The 23273-nt window shown below is 60.7% G+C and overlaps 2 protein-coding genes and 2 long non-coding RNA genes across 7 annotated transcripts in view; 2 read left to right on the top strand and 2 right to left on the bottom strand.

Annotated features, from left to right (window-relative positions):
- Positions 1-1532: 1532 nt before the first annotated feature.
- LOC135983848 (uncharacterized) lies at positions 1533-3986 on the bottom strand. Its single transcript, XR_010601672.1, has 2 exons — positions 2946-3986; positions 1533-1946 (listed from the first exon to the last, which is right to left on the bottom strand). It is a non-coding gene; the product is annotated as an uncharacterized LOC135983848 (long non-coding RNA).
- A 3327-nt stretch (positions 3987-7313) lies between these two features.
- On the bottom strand, positions 7314-11381 carry INO80B (INO80 complex subunit B). Its single transcript, XM_005278423.4, has 5 exons — positions 11211-11381; positions 10280-10478; positions 9787-9905; positions 9055-9230; positions 7314-8671 (listed from the first exon to the last, which is right to left on the bottom strand). Exons 1-5 carry the CDS (start codon positions 11269-11271, stop codon positions 8207-8209), a joined length of 1020 nt encoding a protein of 339 aa, XP_005278480.1. The 5' UTR covers positions 11272-11381; the 3' UTR covers positions 7314-8206.
- Positions 11382-11711: 330 nt separating this feature from the next.
- On the top strand, positions 11712-13586 carry LOC135983849 (uncharacterized). The gene is made up of 2 exons (XR_010601673.1): positions 11712-11852; positions 13176-13586. It is a non-coding gene; the product is annotated as an uncharacterized LOC135983849 (long non-coding RNA).
- A 4663-nt stretch (positions 13587-18249) lies between these two features.
- The window catches only part of RTKN (rhotekin), a 35840-nt gene continuing 30816 nt past the window's right edge, over positions 18250-23273 (top strand). Inside the window, exon 1 of one of the 4 annotated variants that reach the window (XM_065598490.1) lies at positions 18250-18653. In XM_065598490.1, coding sequence (XP_065454562.1) covers positions 18543-18653 — 111 coding nt within the window. In that variant the 5' untranslated portion in view covers positions 18250-18542. The remainder of the gene's footprint in view (positions 18654-23273) is intronic. The other 3 variants (XM_065598488.1, XM_065598484.1, XM_065598483.1) reach the window with 3 other exon arrangements.

Below are 23273 nucleotides of genomic sequence, written 5' to 3'. Positions count from 1 at the left end.
GGAGATCGCCTTCCCGCCTCTCCAAGACTGACTGCCAGCAGCTCTGGCCAAAGGCAGGGCTGATCTCGGTCTCGGTGATAGACTGATAGTTACCAAAACCAATAGAAGATGGACACCCGCCCTCTGGGTGGAACTTAACAAGTACCTGCCCAATGGAAGGCGAGATCCACCCCAGGTTATTACTGACAGGAGCTGTGACCAATGGAAACCACACACTGTCCAGTGTGAACGTGACTGACAAGCGAGTCAGCCAACGGAACCACCGGGCAACCCTCTCGGGCACTAATTGCTACAGTCCGCCCTCTGCCGGCTGTTCCCGGGTGCTGTGGGCAGAGCAGGGTGGGGGTCTGGGTGCTGTGGGCAGGGTGGGGGTCTGGGTGCTGTGGGCAGAGCAGGGCGGGGGTCTGGGTGCACCGGGCAGGGCAGGGCAGGGTGGGGGTCTGGGTGCTGTGCACGGGACAGGGCGGGGGTCTGGGTGCTGTGCACAGGACAGGGCGGGGGTCTGGGTGCTGTGGGCAGAGCAGGGCGGGGGTCTGGGTGCTGTGCACGGGGCAGGGCAGGGTGGGGGTCTGGGTGCTGTGGGCAGGACAGGGTGGGGGTCTGGGTGCACCGGGCAGGACAGGGTGGGGGTCTGGGTGTTGTGGGCAAGGCAGGGCGGGGGTCTGGGTGCACCGGGCAGGGCAGGATGGGGGTCTGGGTGCTGTGCACGGGGCAGGGCAGGGTGGGGGTCTGGGTGCTGTGGGCAGGGTGGGGGTCTGGGTGCTGTGCACAGGGCAAGGCAGTGGTGCTGCACAAGGACTCAGGGCATGTTTCTGATTGCCCAGGCGGCTCCATGCACAGGGCAGAGCAGAGGGTGGCCAGGGCCCCGTGTCTGGGGCAGAGGGTGGGGATGTCCCTTGGTGTTAGCACTTGGCCCAGTGCTCTCTGTACAGGCACCAGGCTGCTGCAAGTGGAGTCACTCACAGACATCCAACAACTTCCAAGCCAGCAGGGTCTGGCTACAGGCTAGTCCCTATTTCCTCTTCTGGGGCCTTAGGGCAGGCACCCAAACTTAGATCTCTTCTCTGACCCCCTTCCCTGGGATGTGGGGCCTAGTAGCCCTTGACCCCATACTCAGTGTCTCACACCACCTTGTGTCACTTCCAGAGGCTCTCCCCAAGTTCCCTCCAACTTGGGGTGTAACAATGCTGCCTGTGGGAGCCAGCTGAGGTCACTCAGGGTGAACTGCAAACAAAACAGGGCAGACAAACCCCAAACGCTGGTGGATATTCTAATACTTAGATTTACCAACCAGCACAAAACAGCCGGTGTATTACCTCATTGGTTACTCAGAAGTCCAAACAACGCAGTTCCCTTAAAGTACCCAGCCTCAAGCCTCCGTCCAGACACGCGTCAAATATAGGATGATAAATTCTGAAAATCTTATTTCATCATATCAAATAAAAGGTTCTCCCACTCCCAAAGGATCAGCCACACACCCAGGTCAAAGGATATCTTAGATCTTACCCAAAATACACGCTAATAGCCAATTCTTATTAACTAAGCTAAAATGTTTTAAAAAAGAAAAGAGAGAGTGTTGGTTAAAAGATCAATATACATACAGACTTGAGTTCAATTTCTTGAGGTCCAGTTACATAGCAGAAATGGTGAGTTTGTAGTTGCCAAAAGTCCTTTTAGAAATAGTCCATAGGATAGTCCAATGTCCATATTCAGGGTGACTCCAGTCAGTGACTGGGGATCTCACTTCTTGTGGCTTAAGGTTTCCCCTTCTTGAAACCCAAAGCAGATCTGAGATGCAGAAGGATCGTGTCCCAGGGGTTCTTATACATTTCCAGCAGTCTCTTGGCCTGAGACGACAATAGGTTCAACTTTCCTCTCCCAAATATCATGGCAATTAGCACAGGGTAATTTATCCATTAAACAGTTCAGATACAGGTTACCACAATCTTCAAAGAGACAGAGACAATAATACTATTTCACTCAAGTGTCTTCCTAAACATTACTATTCCTTTTTTGATCCTTGAATCAAATCTATATCAATAGACAAGACTTGTTTGCTTACATCACAAGACCTGAGCAAACATCTATCCTATCTCTGCATTTCCAAGCTCTATTCATTTACAGATCTTCCTAACCAGTCTCTAAAGTTCGGCCATGGGTCAGGTCAGTCTGTGAGGTAATTAACTCTTTCTGGCCCTGTCACCTTTCAATGAGATATTATATTACACTCCTAACGTCACAGGGGGCACCTAGTTTGACCCCGGGAAAGCAAGGCACACAGCCTCAGCAAAGGGATTTCTTTACCCGGCAGCTTTACCCAGAAAGCCCTGGAATATTGAAAACAACAGAAGGCCTGAGACATCCGCCCCTCCTGCAGAGCTCACCCTCCTGGCTTGTGAGTGAATCCCACTAGGCAGAGAGTCCCTTCTGCCCTCTCGCATGAGGCGGCCACAGCCTGCCAGCAGAACCCCACTCTTAACGGGGCCACCAGCTCTGTGCCGTGTGCTCCCACGCTGAAGTTCCCTCTCCCTTCTGGGCCCTTGTATGGGCCCCTGTTGTTCCATGGGGGTGGGCCACTGGTTGAGAGTTATAGAGAGTGGATGCCCCCCCCTGCATTCTTCAGGAGGGCTCTTACTACTGGTCCCTCGAAGGTGTTAAATACCTTTCCCTGGCAGGGCAGCCATCTAGACTGCAACCCAACAGGCTGGGCAGGTCTCAAGTAGTGACAGTGCCAATATTTCAGCCCTGGCACAGAACACTTCACAAGTTGACACAGGCATTGCCCCCGCTGCTGTCTGGGGATGTTCATGGCACAGGACTGGCCCCAGGAACAGATGAGCTGTACCCTTATTGTAGAGAGGCCCATTGTGCCAGGGGAGTAGCATTCTCCTCCTCCCAGAGACATAAGGGATCTCTTCCCATCCTGCACCCAGATCATTGAGTACCTTGAAGACAAGGATTGAAACCTTCAACTTGATTTGCAGGCTATGGGAAGCCAGTGCAGAGAGCCAAGGACAGACCTGCTGGGCTCGCAGTGGTGGGGAGATGCTTTGCAGTCTTCCGTAGCAGCTGGAGTTTCCTAAAGTGGTGGCTTCACGCCCAGTGATGTTGCGTTGCTGTAGTCCCCTGGGAGGTGACGCAGGCTTGTCTAACCAGGCCCAGGTCACTGGCATCTCCTAGCCAGCCAGAGCGGGTAAAAAGCTTTACTTGTGAGTGCTGTTATGTGAGAGTTCAGCTCCAAAGAGGAATCTAGGGGCCCCCTAAACTACAGACTGAACCAACCAATTGTGGGCATGAACTTTCCACTAACGGGGACTATGCCATGGCTGCACTCTTCAAAGTGCTTTCCTCTGCCCGCCAGCGGCACCTCCGTCTTGCTGGGTTTCAGCTTCCGCCAGCAGTTCCTCGGCCCTGAGCCCAACTCATCCACGCCTGGCGCTAGTGTTGTGGTCGTGCATGACGCTGGGTAAATAACAGAGCTGACTTACCTGCATATTCCTGTAACCAGCTCACCTCCCATCCCCCTGGGCCCCTCTGCAGCATTCGACACCGTTGCCCGTGGGTACTGCTGTGGCGGCAGGGCCCAGGGTAAGGCACTAGAATGGTTTGAGGCCTTCCTGAGGAGAGAGGAATCTGCACCTCCATCGATGGACCCCTCCTCTGGGGAGTCGCACAGGGATCCATTCTCTTCCTGCTCCTATTAACATCTACCTGTAGCCAGGTGAACGGGTCGGACGACACCAAGTCACTGCCAGTGATATGCAGGTGACAGCTCTATTTACCCGTCCTCATGCACGACCACAGCACGTGCCCAGCTGGGCCCACTGCCAGGGTGAGATCAGCTCCTGGCCAAGGAACCGCTGGTGGGAGCTGAAACCAGGTTCTCTTGGCCTGGAATACAGCCTCAGCCGTGGGCGGCAGGTATCACAGACCAGGGGAGGCTGAGTCTCCCCAAACAGCTGCGTGGCCCCGCCCATGCTCCACCCTCAGGTCCCCTCCTTCTGCCTGTCTTCCCCCGTGACTGGGCTGGGGGCTTGTGGCCCAGGTAGATGGGGCCGGTGCTCACGCCGCCCAGCGCTCTGGGCTGGAGGTGATCGGGTGGTCTGCAGCTGGGGAACCGGCAGCTGCGGGGGGGCTAGCCTCCCCGAGTTCACACGCCACCTATACTCTCAGCAGAGGCTTGGAGGGATTTGGTGAAGTCTTTGTGGCGAGTCATGGCTCTCGTTGCCGGGGAGCTGGGAAAGCGCTGGCCGTACCTTAGTGAGGGGATGGTCAGGGCAGTGGCTGGGCTGTGATGTCCTCGGCACTGACAGCTGAACCGCAGAGCAGGGCCCAGGCGTGACCGGCTGGTGGGTGGGAGCAGAGGCGACCTGCGAGAGTCCAAGGGAGAGGGGGGAGACGGGCTTCTGCATCTGTGACCTTGACACCATGCACGGTGACATGTCCTGGGACAGGTCTCGGCGAGCACTAGTGGGAAGCCTTTGCTCTGTGGTGGTCTTAACGAGCATAACATCTGTTTGCATTGGCTCTGGTTTACCTGAGGTGCCTCTGTTGGATCTGATGATGTTTGCCACCTGCTGCCTTGTCCTGTCTGGGTCTGCAATGGGCCAAGAAGCCTGAAGGGGCGAGGTGGGCATGCGGTCACCCAGCCGGGCTCGGCCCCAGGTCCCTGGAGCGCACCACCCCCCAACCCACACACAGCCAGCTTGGGCCCAGCCCCGGGCTACAGCAGCCAGAAACTGCAGGGGAAGCAGCCCTTTATTTAGAAAAGTTTCTGTCCTTCCTCTTTGCAACCCACAAACTGCCGGAAGGGCCAGGCAGCCGGGTCACCCAATTGGGGTAGGAGGCTGTAGGACAGAGATGCCCATGAGGAACTTCAGAGCCAGCCAGGAGAAGAGGCAGCACCTGGGATTCAGGGCTGAGAGATGCTAAGTAAGGCCCATTGGAGGGTTTAATCTGACCTCCTCATGCCCTTTCTGGGGGCTCAGTTCTCGGGGGCAGGGCCTGCTGGCACCACAGCTCAGAGTGCAGCAGCCAACGAGCTGTCGGGGTGCAGAGAGAATGTGGGGGAGGATAATAGGCAAACCGGGCTAGTGGCGTTCGATAAACTGGTGGGCCACCCTGCCCTGGGGTCCAGTTCTGGTCAGGCTAGCTTGGGGAAAGGACAGAGCAAAAGCCAAGGGGGTTCCTGCTGGGGCCAGAGAGACCCCTGTCTGAGGAGAGATGACAATGCAATCCAAGGACAAATCACTGCAAGGAAACACACATCCCCCCGTTGTCCTGGGGAACTCCCTGCCCCAGGGTGCCACTGAAATCAGGAGCTCTGCAGGAAGCAGGCAAGAAGGAATGGCCGTGTCTATAGGCATCGAGCCGCTCCCCTGCTACACCCGAGGGGATGAGGTGGGTTAGGAAGGACAGGCAGATGGCAGCCGGGGGGGGTTGTACAGACTGGGGAGGAGGCGGAGCTCAAGGTTAGCTCACGAACGTTAAGGGTGTTAACCTACATCTGCACCAGGGACAGGGTGGGGGCTGGGGTCAGCTCAGCCCCAGCCATCCCTGACCACTTTGAGCCCTAACTGTGGGACAGGAAGGCGCTTCTCCTTTGAACAGGTTGGTCCATAACAGTCCAATGGGGCTGGGGGACCTTCTCACATCTTCCTGCGAAGAGCTGGCCTGGCACCCGAAGACAGGAGCCCAGGCGAGGGGCCAGGTGATCTGTGGCTGAGTGGCCATTCCAAGACGGGAAGGCCCCAAAGCCCCTGATCGCCCCACAGCGCCGCAGGCGGCCGTACGTGGGGAAGGGAAGCCTGCTACCCTGGAGGGTAAAACCATTTGTTCGGAATGCTGCACACAGCTGTGTTATTGTAGGGTCCCCCTTAGCACCAGGGCTGCCAGCCCTATGCCCAAAAGCTGCACTCCAGAAGTCGCTGGGTGCAGAGGAGGTGCTGCCAGCCCTGGGCTTCCCACACCGAGTGCTCTGCACAGGGTCGCTGGGTGCGGGGGAGCTGGGGGAGGCGCTGCCAGCCCTGGGCTTCCCACACCGAGTGCTCTGCACAGGGTCGCTGGGTGCGGGGGAGCTGGGGGAGGTGCTGCCAGCCCTGGGCTTCCCACACCGAGTGCTCTGCACAGGGTTGCTGGGTGCGGGGGAGCTGGGGGAGGCGCTGCCAGCCCTGGGCTTCCCACACCGAGTGCTCTGCACAGGGTCGCTGGGTGCGGGGGAGCTGGGGGAGGCGCTGCCAGCCCTGGGCTTCCCACACCGAGTGCTCTGCACAGGGTCGCTGGGTGCGGGGGAGCTGGGGGAGGCGCTGCCAGCCCTGGGCTTCCCACACCGAGTGCTCTGCACAGGGTCGCTGGGTGCGGGGGAGCTGGGGGAGGCGCTGCCAGCCCTGGGCTTCCCACACCGAGTGCTCTGCACAGGGTCGCTGGGTGCGGGGGAGCTGGGGGAGGCGCTGCCAGCCCTGGGCTTCCCACACCGAGTGCTCTGCACAGGGTCGCTGGGTGCAGGGGAGCTGGGGGAGGCGCTGCCAGCCCTGGGCTTCCCACACCGAGTGCTCTGCACAGGGTCGCTGGGTGCAGGGGAGCTGGGGGAGGCGCTGCCAGCCCTGGGCTTCCCACACCGAGTGCTCTGCACAGGGTCGCTGGGTGCGGGGGAGCTGGGGGAGGCGCTGCCAGCCCTGGGCTTCCCACACCGAGTGCTCTGCACAGGGTCGCTGGGTGCGGGGGAGCTGGGGGAGGTGCTGCCAGCCCTGGGCTTCCCACACCGAGTGCTCTGCACAGGGTCGCTGGGCCCGGCGAGGGGGCAGAGGTGCTGCCAGCCAGGCACAGGACGAGGGGAAGAATGAGGAATTGCAGCTCTAGGACGATACTTCATGTGCACCCAAGAGCGCGACTCTCCTGGGACACGGCCCCAGCAGAGGAGCTGGGAGCACGAGGTGGGAATCCCAGCCTGGGCCACGGGCCAGGTCAAGCCCAGCGGCGGGAGCCAGGAGGCGAGTGGATGACACTGGGCGAGCGACCCTTGGCTACATCTCGGCTCCGGGATCAGGCCCCACAGCCTGGGCCTTAGCAGCAAGACTTACTGCCCCAGCCGCTCCCCCAGGGGACCTGATGATGAGATCAGGGGGCTCTGGAAGTGTCCCCTGGGGCCTGGTACAAGGGGCTCTGGAAGTAGGGTGGCCGAGGTCACAGGCTGGGTGCATGGAGCAGAGACCAGCCTGCCTTCCCCAACAGAACCTGAGAGCCCAGGCCTCCCCCCCACGACCCACCAGCCCAGCCCCGAGATCAAAGAGAGGCTCCCACCGGAGCGACAGATCTTCCCTCTGTACTGTGGGGTTTAATGAATGTTACAGGTAACGAGCGTCCCTGGGCCCAAACCCCCAGCCCCAAGGAGAGCAGGGGGAGGGCATGAAGGGGCCTGCAGCATCCCACCTTCCCACGCACACACGCTGTGGTCTGGAGAGCTGCAGTGACACAGCTTGGCCAGGAGGAGGCAGCGAGCCAGGCCCAGGCAGCCCTGACCTCCTCCATCTGCTTGGACCCCACTCAACTGCCTCCCCACATCAATAGCTACTGAGCGTGAGTGGCAGCAGGGGGACCACCCACATCCCCAAGGGCCTCCCACGGCCCCACAACACCCGCCCTGGGGGGAGGGGCTCTTTGAGCACATCCAGCAGAGACTTTCGCCCCAGCCAATGGGGCTGGCTGATTCACCTCTCCTAGACTGGGACGGAGGAGAGCTAACAGCTCCACGGTGTAGGGGCCCAGCCAGTCCTTCCACTGACAGCTGGAAGAAGCTCCTCCCTCCCCCAAGCACAGCAGAGCTCAGCCCTGCAGGCAGGCACCGAAGGGCGGGAGACGCCTCCTCGTGGCAGGGCCTGGAGACACCACGCGGCCGAGCCCAGGCCCAGCTTGGCCTGTTTCCCATCCCTCCCAGTCAGCTGGGAGGGTGGGAGAGACCCGGGGAGGCCAGGCTGCGTGGAGCCATGTACGCCACACTGGGGCAGACTCTGGGCTCAGACATGACTCAGCTCTCAGGGAATGAGCCAGTCCCAGTAGGGGTCCCGGACGCCAGGGTCCTCAGCTCGCAGTCACAAGGGCAGCAGCTGCGTCCTGAGCTGATGGAGAGTGAACGTCCCCCCTGGGCCTCCCCAGAGGGACGCAGGGATCTTCAGCCAGCGCCTGGCAGCCAGGGTCAGCGCCAGGACCCCTAGCCGACCGCCTCCTGCAGCTGCAGGTTCTTCCGGTAGCAGGCGAAGCTGCAGAGGGGCACGCCGGTGCGCGAGCAGGAGTACCGCTTGCGGTTGGGGCAGCCGCGGACCCCGCAGGTGGTGGGTGCAGGCACAGGCGGGGGCGCGCAGGGCGGCAGGGGCAGCGTGACCCCGGGCGGGAAGGACACGGTGATCCGGTCCGCGGCGTTGCAGTAGCGAATCATGGGGCACGGGGCCTGCTTGGCCTTGCGCTCCCGCAGCGTCTTCACCTTGGCCTTGTTGGTCTTGGTGAGGCGCTCAATGGTCTGGTTCTTGTTCTCCTCCGCCTTCTTGGCCGCCTGCAGCCGCCGCTTGCGGGCTCGTTCCTCCCGCTTCACCAGCATCTCCTCCGTCATCTCCTTCGCCTTGTAGCCCATGGGCAGCTCCAGGAGCGGCTGGCTCTGCTGCTTGTGCAGGAGGGCTTTCTGCAGGGGGGCACAGAGCACGAGGGACGGTCAGACCCAATGCATGGGCTGAGGGAGGAGCTCCAGTCCCGCCCCAGCGGGGGGGAGATCGGCTGGCTCTGGGGAGTGTGCGTGTGTCAGGGCCTCCCTGTGCAGTGAAGGCAGGGAGCCCGGCAGGCCACAGGGGCTCTGAAGCCCCATGCATGGGAGAGTTTTGGGCACAGGGGATTCTGTGCTACCCCGGCTCCTCTCTGCACCAAGCAGGCCGCTGCAGCCACAACCCCTGCACATCGCAGCCACCGCCCTGCGCACGTGGGCCGCAGGCACCAGCCACCATCAGCCTTCCTAGGCCACATGGGAGGGAGGGACTGACCCACCCCTGCAGGGCTCCCAGCCCCCCTCACCTGTCTGGCCGTGAGCAGCGACTCATCCACCTCCTTCTTGAGCTCGCCGTTGTCGTCCAGCTCGCCCTTCTCCAGCGCATCCAGCCAGCGCTCCTCCTCCTCGTCCTCGCGGGCGGGGAAGCAGCTCTCCGAGTCCAGGTCCGGCAGGGGCGATGGGTCCAGGTTACTGTCTTCATCTGCGCTGCCCCGGCAGGGAGACAGTGTGTTACCACCTCTCTTGGGCCGCCTGGAACTCCCAGTGGCTGGCCTGCTCCCAAGGGACTGTTCTCTCCAGGGGCTGACACCCCAACAGACCCCAACTAGGACCTGGCTGCACACTTCCTCTGTCTCTCGCTCCCACCAGGGGAAACCCCAGAGCCCGGCAGAGCTCAGCCCTGGCTCCCCGGGCAGCACGCACAGCCTCGCCAGCCAAGCCGGAACAGAGTCAAGGGAACAGCCTCCGGCCTTCTAGAGCCAGGCAGTTGGGGCAGCCCAGCCCGGGGGAGAAGCTGGGGTCCCCCAAAGCTGATTACAGCTATTTTGTTACTGCCTCTGGGAGGGAAACGAGAGCACTTAGAGCTCGGCCGGGTGAATGTGGGATCGCCTGATACCTCCCTGCCCCAGGGGCCTCACCCCAGCCATGCGGCTGCCCTGGGGCCCCTCCCAGCCCTTATTCAGGGGCTGGGCTTCCTTGACTGCTGTTTGGGAATGCTGCGGAGCTGCAGAGCGAGGATCTCCCCCTTTAGCACTCACCCAGCCAGGCCCGATACTGCTCAATGGGGACCCCCTCCATGGGCTCGTCCTCGTCGTCCACGACCATCAGAGGGGAAGGCGAGCGCGGCACCTCGGGGATCACCGTGAAGGTCGGCACGCTGGAGAGACAGCCCACAAACCCTGCGCATTAGGGTGCAGCAAAGCTTGCACGTCCACAGAGCCGCACTAGGACCTGTGGGCGTGTGTCTTCCGGCACAACACCAGCATGGCCACTGTACAGCTCCAGGGCAGGGGGCCCATTGGTCTATTCTGGGGAGTGGGAGGCAGGGTGGGAACACAGGGCGAGGGGGGCCTGCTGATCCGATAGGGCCTGGAGGGAGAGACCAGGCTGGTCTGATCCAGGCATGGATCCTGGCCATGGTCTCGCCAGTATGGCGACTCCTATTTTGAAATATAAGTCTTGGCCCCGAGAACGTCGCACCTCCCTCCCAGCGCCCCCGTCACCCAGAGCAGACGCTGGGGCCCCCCTTACCTCTTGGTGCCCAGAATCTGCCCCCCCAGCTTGATTTTGAGCTTGAGCTGGGGCTTGGGGAGCAGGGGGCCGGACTCCAGGGGCTCGGAGGAGAAGCTGGCGCCCATGTTTTCATGGTGATGCCTCTTCTTGTGCTTCTTCTTGTGCTTCTTGTGCTTCTTCTTGTGGGAGCCGTGCCCGCTGGACTCGTCCTGGTCCCCTGGGGACACGCGCAGACGCTCACGTCACCTCGCTGCCCACGGGCGGCACAGGGGCACCGGGCCTGGGGCATTCCCGGGGGCCGGGCACCAGGCTGAAGGGACGAGCTGCCCTGATTCCCCAGGGGAGGGGATGAGACCCAACAGCCCCCCCAGCTCCTATACCCCCTATCCCACTCCCACCCCGGCTCTGCTTAGCCGGGGGCTGGGGCCCCAGGGCTGCGGAGCAAGTGCAGGCCATATAAAATCCCCGGGGCCCACCCCCCCAGCGGTCCCCCACAGCTCCCCCCCCCCGGGCCCGTGCCCCTTCCCCCCAGCGGCTCCCGCCCCTCGGCAGCTCCGGCTCCCCCCCCGGGCCCCCTCCCCTTCCCCCCACCGGGCCCCCACCCCCCGGCAGCTCCCGCCCCCCAGCGGGTCCGGGCCCCCGCCCCTTCCCCCCAGCGGCCCCCGCCCCCCACCGGGCCCCCTCCCCTTCCCTTCCCCCTCCCGGCAGCTCCCGCCCCCCCCCCGGCCCGGGCCCCTTCCCCCCAGCGGCTCCCGCCCCCCGGCAGCTCCCGCCCCCCAGCGGGCCCCCTCCCTTTCCCTTCCCGCCCCCCCCCCGGCAGCTCCCGCCCCTCCCCGGACCCCCCCGGCCGGTCCCAGCGGCCCGAGACGTCCCTGGGAGGGGGGGACCCCGGGCCCCAGGTGTCGGCAGCGGCCGGGGGGGGGGGCTGGGGACCGCGCTCGCTCCTCACCCGCCTCGGCCCCCTCCATCCTGCCGCCGGGGGCGCCCCCTCTCCGCCACGCCTTGCTCATCGGGCCCAGGCTCAGCTACAGGCCGGCAGCCCGGGGAGGGCTATTCCGGACGGACCCGTTCTCCGCTTCCGCCCCGCACAGCGCTCAGTCGCTGAACATTCCCCCGTGCCCAGCGGCCATCTTTGTTCGGGGCGCAGTCCGCTCCTAAATGGCTCCCTCCAGAAACACGCCTCTGGGCACTTTGTGACCGGGCTAGAGTAAAGGTCCTACAGCCCCCAACTCCAGCCAGGCTCTGAGCCACTGGCAGCCGGTACAGAATTCCCCTTTCCACCCTGTCCCAGCCAGCAGGAGCCTCCCCCGTCCCTGGCTTGACCCATTCCCGCTGGGACGGGCAGAGCCTGCTTCCAACACAGCCTGCTGCTGGCGCTACTCCAGGGCATGTGGGTTTGGTGCAAGGGGGCTGGGGGGCTGCCTCCTGCACGGGGGGAGCCACCGAGCTGGTGAAAGGGAGAAGGAGAGTCTAGATTGTCAGCTGTTCGGGGCAGACACCATCTTTATTTGTTCTACGTTTGTACAGGGCCTGGCGCGAGGGAGTCCTGCTCCGTGATGGGGCCCACACGCCACTGCCGTGCAAATAACAGGTAATGCTAAAAGGGCACTGGACTGGGACAAGGGATCAGGTGGGATCCCCACCCTGGGACTTAGGAGTTCAATTCCTGGCTCTGTCCAAGACTCCCTGTGTGACCTCGGCCAAGTCCCTTAGACTCACGGTGCCCCAGTCCCCGCCTGCGGAAGGAGGGTAGCCCTGGCCTGGCTCCATGGCGAGGCGCGTACCATGCTGATAGGGCCTGGGGAAGTGCTTACATAGAGAGAAGGGCAGCAGAAAGCACAAGTCTCCCACCCCGCAGGCAGAGGCCCTAGGAATAGGGTGAACAAAGAGGATTGTAGTGGGAGAGGAGGGGCATGGAGGGCAGCCAGTGCTGTGAGCACTTTCACTGGGGGAGACCTCGGGCGAGGGCCAGCAGCTTCTCCAGCATTGGAAGGAGCGGGGGCAACGCAACTGGGGTCCACGCACAGAAGCGTCTGTTTTCACTGCCTTAAGCAGCTAGTGACATGAGGGGAAGGATGGTCCAGGGATTTGGGCATTAGCCTGTGGGGCCTGGGGTCAAGTTCCTGCTCTGCCCCCAACTCCCTGTGACTTTGGTACGTCCCTTGGTCTCCCTGGGGCTCAGTTCCCACCTGTAAATGGGGGGACTAGCCCTGCCTGCGTGTGCGTGAGGAGGGATTTGCTCAGCTGCCGGTAATGGGAATGAGGGGCATTCATTCACCCTGCCCGTGAACCCAGGGGCTCCCTTGGCCACACGCTGTCCCCACATCTGCTTGGTGCAGAGTTGTCGGAACGGAGCTGGGCAAAGGGACCCGGCATTTCTGTGGGTGTTGACACTTCGGCCTTCCTGGGGCAATGCGTCTGCACTGGGGACAGGCCCTCACGTGCAAGGGTCAGTCTCCTGCCCCTTCGCTGCAGACTTGCTGCTGATCATTGGTCCTTTCCCCAGGCCTTGTATTGCCCGATTACATCCATCCCAGAGGGTCCAAAGTCTCCCCACGCACCCTCCTAGCTCCCTCTCTCGCCTCCCATTCAACACAGGCAAAGTCCCCAGCGCTCCCTCGGTGTGTCCATGTGTGACGCTGCCAGGCCAGATGCCAAGTCTTGCCCAGGCTGCAGGCGTTAGCCAAGAACTGGCAGTATCATAGCCGGAGCCCAGACCAGGTCACCCGTATGTTAATCTTGCTCCAACCAGGTGTTAGTCTTCTAAGGATGTATTTCGTGTTTAGACTAGGAAATGCTTGCATGTTGCTGCCTGCGTTCATCTCACTTTGATATCTGGGTTCCAGGCTATAAGAAAACATGTAAGTTTTACTTGATAACTTTGAAAATGTTTGCTCTGAATTTGTGAACTCAGGCGTGGGAATCGGTTCCCCGCCCCACCACCCATCCAAAAGGCCTATCAAAATCAGATGGGGCATCAAGGAATATCCCAATACAAAGGATGGGTTAATGGCCCTATCTCACCTGGGAAATGCTACCTGCAAGGAAGCTCCACCCTCCTCTGGACTTGGAAGCTGAATGAAGGAAATAACACAAAGTCACAGGACATTTTCCCTGGCTGGGACAGAGACTCTCAACTGAGACCCCCAGGGTTTACCCCGGGTCTGCCCTGAAAGATACTTCGAACTGACAAATCACTACCACTTGGTCACTCTTCGGATTTAGATGGTAACTCATTTGTGTGCAGAGGGTTGCTGGCTTTACCCTGTAAATAACGCGCTCATTCCTTTTTCCTAGTTAATAAACCTTGAGATGGTTTATTGCAGGATTGGCTACTGGCATTGTCTTCAGTGGAAGATCTAGGCCAGGTACTGGCTGATCTGGGGTATGTGACTGGTCTCGAGACTGGAATGTGGTGTGAGTTTTGGTGTAAGTGACTGTTTATCACTGAGTCCATTTGTCCGGGTGGCAGGACAGACTGGAGAGTCTGAGGGGACTGTCTGGGACTCCAGGGTAAGATTGTTATAATGCATCCGAAGAAGTGGGCTGTAGTCCACGAAAGCTTATGCTCTAATAAATTTGTTAGTCTCTAAGGTGCCACAAGTACTCCTGTTCTTCATAATGCTCCAGGAATTCACATTTCACAAGCTTGGTGACACACACCAGCCTGGGGTATCTGCAGAGGCGGATTAAGCTTTTGTGGGGCCCTGGGCCACAGCAAGTGGGGGCCCCTCCCCACCCCTTCCTCCTGCAGCCCCGCCCTGCTCCCCCCGCTCCTGCCAGGGAAATGGGGTTGGGGCGTGGGGGCTTTCCCCCTTGCCCCGACACTGCTCCCTGGCAGGAGCGCCAGGCGGGCGGAGTGGGTCAGGGCACAGGGGTGCCCATTTTTCCAGGGCTCCCCAATTGTCTGGGGCCCGTGGGCACGGGCCCCATTGGCTAATCTGCCACTGGGTGACTGCCCTGTTTCTCACAGTCTGCCCTGAAGTCGGTACTCACAGTCGTGAGCCGCTCCAGATGGCAGGACACCACACAGGGGCTTTGGGACAGGGAACCTGGTGCTTGCTGGGCACAGCCCCACCAGCTGGATAGCACTAGGCGTGTTCCCAGTATTGCAGAAATGCCCACACATACAATTGTGTTAATTTACAGGTGCAACTGCTCGGGGGATTTTTCCATCAAGGCACTGAGATCGGACCCATTAGCCTCCAGGCCAGCCTCTGCCCCCCCACCTGCCAGGAATTCCCAGCCCTTCACTCTGATGGTGAAGATCTCCCAAATTAGGCACAATTCGTTACCGGTGTAGGTGATTAACCACTCCAACAAACACCCAAGGGAGGTTGGGGATTCTCCATCTTTGGATGGCTTCAAAGCCAAACAATCTGAATACCTGTCGCAGATCCTACTGCACCCCCAGCCTGGCCACCCACTAGGACTGCTGTGAGAGGAATCCAGATCTCTGTGCTCTGGCCCCCTGGGGGTGTGAATGGCGTCCCGCCACTGCCCCAGTCTCAGGGTCTCTCGGCACGTTCTCTGGCCGGGTGCAGACCCTCTGAGTATCGAAACCTGCTGTGGAGCACTTCCGGTGCAGCCCCGAGTCCGACCCTTCAGACTCCCCAGTACTTAAACACACACTTCTGGTCAGTATCACTCTCAGGGGCAACCAGTAGTTGTGAAGCAGGCAACACACACTCACACTTTGCACCGGCTAACACATTTATTCTCTTTTATACTTAATCGTGTAAAGCACAGGAGAGCACAGATCCTACAAAGCAATAAACACTCAATGCATGTCCCTGCCTCAATTTCCTCACCACTCCAGGGCATTCTCTGGGCTAGGGCATGAGACCCTTGGGTTGTCCGGAATCACGGGGGCCAGCTGGGCTCAAGAAAAGGTGCATGCCTCTGCTGCCCCAGGAAGCTGCTACTGCTGGGTGATCTCTCCCTCCTGGACTGAAGAAAAGGCCCCCCGGCGTGTTCCTGACTCCCCTTGGTCACCTGGTCTCTTTTGTTCTCACCTGGTAAGTTTCCACTGCTCCTCCCTTCCCCCCTCCCTCCAGAGGAATCAGCTGAACTAGTTTTTCTAAGGATGCCGCTGCTTTTGGGAATCACCCTTGTGAGGTCTAAGTGCCGTGTTCACCTTGTTTCCCTTTGTGTCTGTCTGGGGCGTCCACGCGTCGGGCCCGGCTAGCGGTGGTGGAGCCTCACACCGACCTTACTCCTGAGTCCTGATCCGGCAGAGTTTCGTCATACAGCTTCACACCTTGTCCGTCCTTAGCCAGGCCCTCACCGGGCCCTTCAGTGCGGCCCAAGTTCCTGGGCTCCCTGCGAGGGCAGCTGGGGGACATGCCACACAGGAGGCCCGACGGTCCCCGAATCGCTCCGAGCGGCTGTGTCAGGCTGAGTCACAGCGACTCATGAGCAAACGGAGATCACAGGGCGAGCGGGAGCATTTTTCAATCAAACCAGCCCATGAGTCAAGAGACGACAGAGCCAGCCAGACAGACGGACGGGGCAGCACAAGGCAAGGCGGCCGGGCACTGCTCTCAGCTGAGGCCTGTCACATTTTGTATGAGCACCAGGGCAAAGGCGAGTTGAATGGGGGGACTCGGAGGACAGAGCGCCCCTCTCTTACCTCACTCCCTGTAGCACAGCCCACCCCCCAGCACTGTGCTTGGGAGGGGAGAGCCCCCTACTGGACCCCCCATCCCACCTTGCCTGAAGCCCCTTGGATTTCCCCTGGAAGTCGCCCATCCAGGCACTGACCCAGCCTAGCTGGGGAGATCTGAGACGCTCACAGCCCAAGGCAGCCTGGCTGCTCATACAGCTCTGAAGCGAGCTGCTGTCTGTGTAATGGTGCAGCCTCGGCCTGCCCTGCCCTGCCCCTGCTTGTATGCAGGGGGTTGTGAAATGCAGGGGGTGGGAGCAGAGCAGTGTGTGTGTTTTCTGCTCCTCCCACCCCAGGATGCTGGATTTTCCCCTCCAGGCTGGTATCACATGGGGCCTGTTCAGGGAGAGTTTTTTCCCCATGTGGGTTTCACAGCTTTGAGGAGCTGCTGTGTGGCCCCATCCCGGAGCCGTGGGCAGGAGGCAAAGGAAGGGAATAGTCCCTGAGGCCGGAATTTCTAAAGATGCCCTAATTCACCATGTTCCTTCCTGTCCCTGGCAGAGCTAAGCTCATGCCTGGGAGCCCTGGCATGGCTGATCCTGACAATTGCTGCCCTGGAGCATCCAATCTTCTTGGAACCCCATTAAGCTCTTTGTTTCAGAGAGAGCCTGTGGCAGTGAGTTCCACAGGTTAATGGATAATCTCTGTGAGCTGCTGCAACCAACCATCACTCAGGAAGCTGCCCCCCGCAGGGGCCTCCCAGGCTTCCGGAGGGCTCAATCCTCCCCAACCCTGCCCCACTGCCATGACTGTTTCTGTTGCAGTGGGTGCTCGGGCCAGAGCCAGGGCCAGGCCGTGTCGTGCAGGGGGCTGCACAGACCCAGAGGCACAGTCCCTGCCCCAGAGAGCTCGCAGTCGAACTAGGGTAAAGGCCAGAAATGGATGGAGCAAAGGATGGGCGGGCGGGCGGGGGGCCCAGCTGCTCCTCTCCGTGCAGGTCGGGGAGAGCCTGCCCAGGCTGGTGCGCTGCTCCAGGCCCCTCAGCCCCCAGAGAGGGAGGAAGTGCAGGAGCTCAGAGAAGCGCCACCGCGCTGCTGAGGTTGGGTCACTGCCCGAGGACAGATTAAAGGAACTAAATCCGTCTGGCTTGGCACAGAGGGGACATGATAAGAGTCAGCAAATATGTGAAGGGTGTGGGTGGAACTAGGAATTGTGGTGTGTGCCGGTCACGTGTGCAAACACGGGGTGTGTGCAAAGCTCTTTGTGTGTGTGTGCGTGTGCGCACAAGGGTGTTACACGTGGGTATGTCCAAGCATGCGGCTGCACACACACACGGGGCGTGTCTGGCACCGCAGGGAGGAGGAGTGTGATGGGGGCCCCTACCGAGCAGCTCCAGCCATTTCAGGAGGGGGGACAGGGGCACAGCATTGTGTAGCCTTGGGCAGAGCCAACCCAGGAATCAGCCAGCACCTTTGGGGTCACAGTGTCTGAGCCAATTCCATACACGAGTGTGCAGGGGGACAGTCATCAACAGACACGCGCTGGTGTACACACATGCATGGGTGTGTGCAGGCATCTATCTACATGCATAGGCTCGCATGTACACACGGGCCCACATCCTGGCGTGCCACCCCGCACTCACATGGGCACACACCCAGATACCCGCCCAGGTACCCCTGGCACACACATCTACGTCCCCCTCACAATGACACACTCACCCCCCATGCACTCACATGGGCACACACCCAGGTACCCGCCCAGGTACCCCTGGCACACACATGTATGTCCCCCTCACAATGACACACTCACCCCCCATGCACTCACATGGGCACACACCCAGGTACCCGCCCAGGTACCCCTGGCACACACATGTACGTCCCCCTCACAATGACACACTCAGCCCCCCATGCACTCACATGGGCACACACCCAGGTACCCCTGGCACACACATGTACGTCCCCCTCACAATGACACACTCAGCCCCCCATGCACTCACATGGGCACACGCCCATGTACATCCCCTCACGATGACACACTCACCACCACCCCGACACGCTCCCATGTGCTGTCTCACACTGTCCCATTGTTCCCTCTGCAGGCCTGGCAGTGCCACGGGGCTCCTGCCAATTCTCTGCACGGGCTCCTCGGTGCCTGCTGCTGCCTAGCTCCGCAGGCCCCCGCCCCAGGGGATCCTGACCCAGATCCCCACCCTAGGGAACCAGCACCCCGGGGCCAGCCCACACCAGCTGGCTTCATGATTCTCTCTGTGCCCGCCCAGGGAGGCCCTGGATGGTTCTGTATAAAAGTAGCCTGCTCCTTACTGCCCACGTGTGCGGGGGCTGCAGCGCTGCCCGCCCCCGCCAGGTGCCGCCCGGGCCCGGTTCGGTTCGGGGCTGCAGCGCTGCCCGCCCCCGCCAGGTGCCGCCCCGGGGCGGAGTTTGACTCGAAGTTTGGAGACTCCCCTTGGGAATCGGGAGCGGGACTGGGACTGGGCGCGCAGGTCTGGACCGGGGTACGGGGGCAGCGAGCTCGGAACCGAACCCGTGGGGACCGGGCCGGGGTGATCGGAACCGGGACCGCAGGCTCCCCGCCCCGCCGCGGTGGGTTGCAGCCCGGACCACTGCGGCTCCGATCCCCCGTAGACGTTTGGATCGGGCCGGTCCCGGCTGCGCCAGGATGTTCTGCCGGAACCACCGGAGCCGAGTGACGGTGGCGCGGGGCTCAGCCCTGGAGATGGAGATCCGGAGGGGCCACTTCAGACTCAGCCTCCTCGGGGACACCCCCCAGGTAGGACCCCTCCCCTGCAGCGCCCCCGCCCCCGGCCAGCCCCGAACCCCCGCTGCCGCCAACACTCCGCGGCGGCCGGGGCCCCCCGCTTCCCCCTGCGCCTCGCCTGTCTCCGGCTCCTCCTCCTCCGGGTCTCCGCTCTCACCTGCGTCCGGGGCCCGCCCCCTGCCCCAGGTGCTGCCCCGGCCTGGGCGGCTCCCTGGGCTGGGCAGTGTTGGGCCCGGGAACTTTGAGTGACCCTCTGTGGGCTTTTGGGGCTCCCCGAACAGACGTTGTTACGGCCCCACAGCCCCCTAAGGGGAGCATTGGGGTCAGTACTGCCAGGGGAGAGTGCTCCCTATGGAGCCCACAGCCCCCTAATGGGAGCATTGGGGTCAGTACTGCCAGGGGAGAGTGCCCCCTATGGAGCCCCCTGCCCCACAGCTCCCTAATGGGAGCATTGGGGTCAGCACTGTCAGGGGAGAGTGCCCCCTATGGAGCCCCCTGCCCCACAGCTCCCTAATGGGAGCATTGGGGTCAGCACTGTCAGGGGAGAGTGCCCCCTATGGGGCCCCCTGCCCCACAGCTCCCTAACGGGAGCATTGGGGTCAGCACTGTCAGGGGAGAGTGCCCCCTATGGAGCCTCCTGCCCCACAGCTCCCTAAGGGGAGCATTGGGGTCAGCACTGTCAGGGGAGAGTGCCCCCCTATGGAGCCCCCTGCCCCACAGCTCCCTAAGGGGAGCATTGGGGTCAGCACTGTCAGGGGAGAGTGCCCCCCTATGGAGCTCCCCATCCTTGCAGCACAGTCCTTCCCTGTGCTGGGTTGCAGGGGTCAGCCAGGTCTGTAGAGCACCGCTTAAAGTGGAGGGACCGAATCCCCCCACCTGACCCTCCTCTTTCCATCCGAGGCAGCCCTGGCCCAGGAGCCCCTAGCCCACCCTCTCCAGGGCTGAGCGAGTAGCCTGGGGTCACAGCGTGTGGAGAGACTGTGAGATGGCCCCCCTGCTGGCCCCCCATCCCTCAGCGCCTTGCTGGAGCATTGGGGTCAGCACTGAGGGGAGAGCAGAGCGCCCCCTCTGGAGCCCCCACCCTGCAGCACCCGGGGACTTCCAGGCCTTCCACCCGCCCGATGGCCAAGCCAGACCCTGCTGAGATCATGTTCAGGCGGCTGCCGGCCACGGGACTGGAAAACTGGGTTTCTCGCTGACTTCAAGGCCATTTAACTTGTTCTAACTGGGCAACAAGCCAGCAGGGGATTGGCAGAGGACTGCCCCCCGGCGAGGGGTGTCACTGGCCTGGGGTCCCCGCTGGGGGGCTGCTGTGGTGGCAGTGCCCCCTGTCCGCAGCCGGGGGGAGTGGAAGGAGGTGACTGCCCGCCTGCCCCCCAGGCACGGTGCTCTGCCGCCTGTAGGGCAGGGTGCTGCCATTGCCCCTTCTCAGACAGTGAGGGGTGAAGCTGAGCGGCTGTTTGAGGGGTGCTAGGAGGGAGAGGGTGGGACTGGGAGTCAGGACTCCTGGGTTTTCCTCCTGGCTGTGTGACCCTGGGCGAGCCCCTTCTCTCTGCTGGAGCCAGGCCAGGCCTCCCATCTCTCCCTGGGACTTGTGGGATTTCAAACCCGCCTCCTCCCTGCCGGGCCTGGTCAGTGACTCTGGGGTGGGGGGCCAGGGTCCTTGGGGGCAGCTGGGGGTGGCCTCTGGCTGGTGGGGTTCCCGGCCTGTCGGTGTTACACGGGGCACTCAGCGTGCCCAGCACCGGGGGCGAGATCTAGGACTGAAACCTGGGCCCCAGCTCCCTCCATGGCAGCACAGGGCACTGCCCCCTGGGGCATGGGGCTCGCCTGCCCCACCCAGCACAGCTCTTGGGGAAGCCAGGCCTGGACTGGTTGTGGCTGGGGGCCGTGGCTGGCTCAGAGCTGAGTCCTGCCTGCGAGTCATGCTGAGAAATCCACCCCCACGTGGCAGGCTCTGGTCCCGCAGGGAGACTCTGGCAATGCCCCTAGCCCGGGTTCCTGCCCTGCATCGTCTCTCCAGCGCCGCTGGTGGGCCCGCAGATGAGAAGTTGTGCCCACCCTGTGCCTGGCTGCAGCGCGTCCTCGTTCCCTCTGAGGGTCGGCCGGCCCTGTGGGGTGCAGGGTCATCGGCAGAAGCGTTACAGCTGGGGGGAGTCCTCTGCCCTCCTCCTTCCCATCCCTCTTAGGGAAAGTATGTGCCCCAGGAAGCGCCTGTGGGGCCCCCACCGGCTCCTCTAGCTCCCAGCTGGGCCGTGGGCACCGAGCGTCTGTCTGCTCTCCGCACGCCAGGGCACTGCCTGCCTCTCCTTGAGGAGGGTCCGGGGTGGCCAGGCTCTGTGCACGGCAGCAGGGGCTGCTTACAGGGCCCACTCGTCGCCCAGCCCCCGTCGGTGCTCGGGGATGGGAGCAGCCGTCTGCCAGCACGGGCAGCGAGGCCTGGTCCACCCTTAAGATGCTGCGGCGCGGCGCTGCCTGTGCTGTGGGGAAGGAGGGGCTCTCCTGTGGGCGCAGTTAATCCACCACTGGCCAAGTTCTTCCATCCACCCAGGAGACTCAGGCTGGCCGAATTACACTGCTTGGGGATTTCCCCACCCCTCAGTGATGGAGTTAAACCGACCTAATTTCTTATTGTAGACTAGGCACTGAGTCACCTGCCCACCCCCTGCTCCCCTTCCAGGAGAGAGACTAGGGACTTGCTGCATCCCCTGGGCCATGGTGCTGGGTCCCCAGACAGTCTAGCACATGCCCAGCCCTGTGCATGGAAAGGGTTAACTCAAGATCCTCCTCCAGGGGAGCTGTACCTGGCAGCAGGTGGAACAAAGGCCCGATTCTCTCCTGGAGCTGGGAATTCCCGCTCTGCTGCCTAGGGCAAAGCTGGGACTGGCACTTCTGACGGCTAATGCACGCCCCCCCCAGCCCCCGTGTGACTAAATGTCCTGATTTTCATAGACTATCAGGATTGGAAGCGACCTCGGGCGGTATCTAGTCCAACCCCCCTGCTCAAAGCAGGACCAATCCCCAGACAGATTTTTTGCCCCAGATTCCTAAATGGCCCCCACAAGGATTGAACTCGCAACCCTGGGTTTAGCAGGCTAATGCTCAAACCATTGAGCTATCCCTCCCCCTTATAGGGACAGTTCTGATTTTTGGGTCTTTTTCTTATATAGGCTCCTATTACCCCCCCATCCCCATTTTTCACATTTGCTGTCTGGTCATCCTACCCCCCCAGCTGCAGCCTTGCTCTCACCTGACCCCAGCAGTCCCCTGCTGATGTCACTACCCTTGCCTTGTTCCCTGCCAGCCAACCCTGGCCTGCCCCCAGTACCAGGAGCCCACCTTGACCCTGCACCCACCCCCTAAAACATTTGTAGTATTTCCACAAACCAGAAAACAGCCCAGCCCAACACTCCCGCTCAGCCCACCCCATTGAGAGATCAGACAAACTGTATTTTGGGGGTAACACTAAATCAGGCCCCCCTCATACGAATGGCTATGCTGGATCAGACCAATGGTCAATCTAGCCCAGTATCCTGTCTACCGACAGTGGCCGGTGCCCCAGAGGGAATGAGCAGAACAGGGAATCCTCAAGTGATCCATCCCCTGTCGCCCATTCCCAGCTTCTGGCAAACAGAGGCTTGGGACACAATCCCTGCCCATCCTGGCTAGTAGCCATTGATGGACCTATCCTCCATGAACTTATCTAGTTCTTTTTTGAACCCTGTTATAGTCTTGGCCTTCGCAACATCCTCTGGCAAGGAGTTCCACAGGTTGACTGTGTGTTATGTGAAGAAATACTTCCTTTTGTTTGTTTTAAACCTGCTGCCTATTAATTTCATTTGGTGACCCCTAGTTCTTGTGTTCTGACAAGGAGTAAATAACACTTCCTTATTTACTTTCTCCACACCAATCATGATTTTATAGACCTCTATCATATTCCCCCCCCATAGCCATCTCTTTTCCAAGCTGAAAATCCAAGTCTTATTAATCTCTCCTCTAATCGTTCCATACCCTTAATCATTTTTGTTGCCCTTTTTTGAACCTTTTCCAATTCCAATATATCTTTTTTTGAGATGGGGTGACCAGATCTGCAGGCGTACCATGGCTTTATATAGAGGCAATATGATATTTTCTGTCTTATTATCGATCCCTTTCTTAATTATTCCCAACATTCTGTTCGCTTTTTTGACTGCCACTGTTTATGGAGTGGATGTTTTCAGAGAATTATCCACAATGGCTCTAAGATTTCTTTCTTGGGTGGTAACAGCTAATTTAGACCCCATAATTTTATATGTCTAGTTGGGATTATGCTTTCCAATGTGCATTACTTTGCATTTATCAACATTGAATTTCATCTGCCATTTCATTGCCCAGTCACCCAGTTTGGAGAGATCCTTTTGTAGCTCTTCACAGTCTGCCTGGGTCTTAACTATCTTGAGTAATTTTGTATCAACTGCAAATTTTGCCACCTCACTGTTTACCCCTTTTCCAGATCATTTATGAATATGTTGCATAGGACTGGTCCCAGTACAGACCGCTGGAGAACACCACTATTTACCTATCTCCATTCTGAAAACTGACCATTTATTCCTACCCTTTGTTTCCTATCTTTTATCCAGTTACCAATCCAGG

Source organism: Chrysemys picta, chromosome 5 (assembly GCF_011386835.1).
Source record: "Chrysemys picta bellii isolate R12L10 chromosome 5, ASM1138683v2, whole genome shotgun sequence".
Classification (NCBI taxonomy): Eukaryota; Metazoa; Chordata; order Testudines; family Emydidae; genus Chrysemys; species Chrysemys picta.
The sequence above is the reverse complement of the archived record's forward strand: the minus strand, read 5'-3'. Positions and strand labels throughout refer to the sequence as shown.

Bases quoted from the DNA above. Each gene is read 5' to 3' on its own strand.
- INO80B (XM_005278423.4), bottom strand. From the start codon at position 11,271: ATGAGCAAGGCGTGGCGGAGAGGGGGCGCCCCCGGCGGCAGGATGGAG. The intron at 10,479-11,210 runs GTGAGGAGCGAG...GCGTGTCCCCAG, and splicing joins GATGGAGGGGGCCGAGGCGG to GGGACCAGGACGAGTCCAGC. The intron at 9,231-9,786 runs GTGAGTGCTAAA...GGGGCAGCGCAG, and splicing joins GCAGTATCGGGCCTGGCTGG to ATGAAGACAGTAACCTGGAC.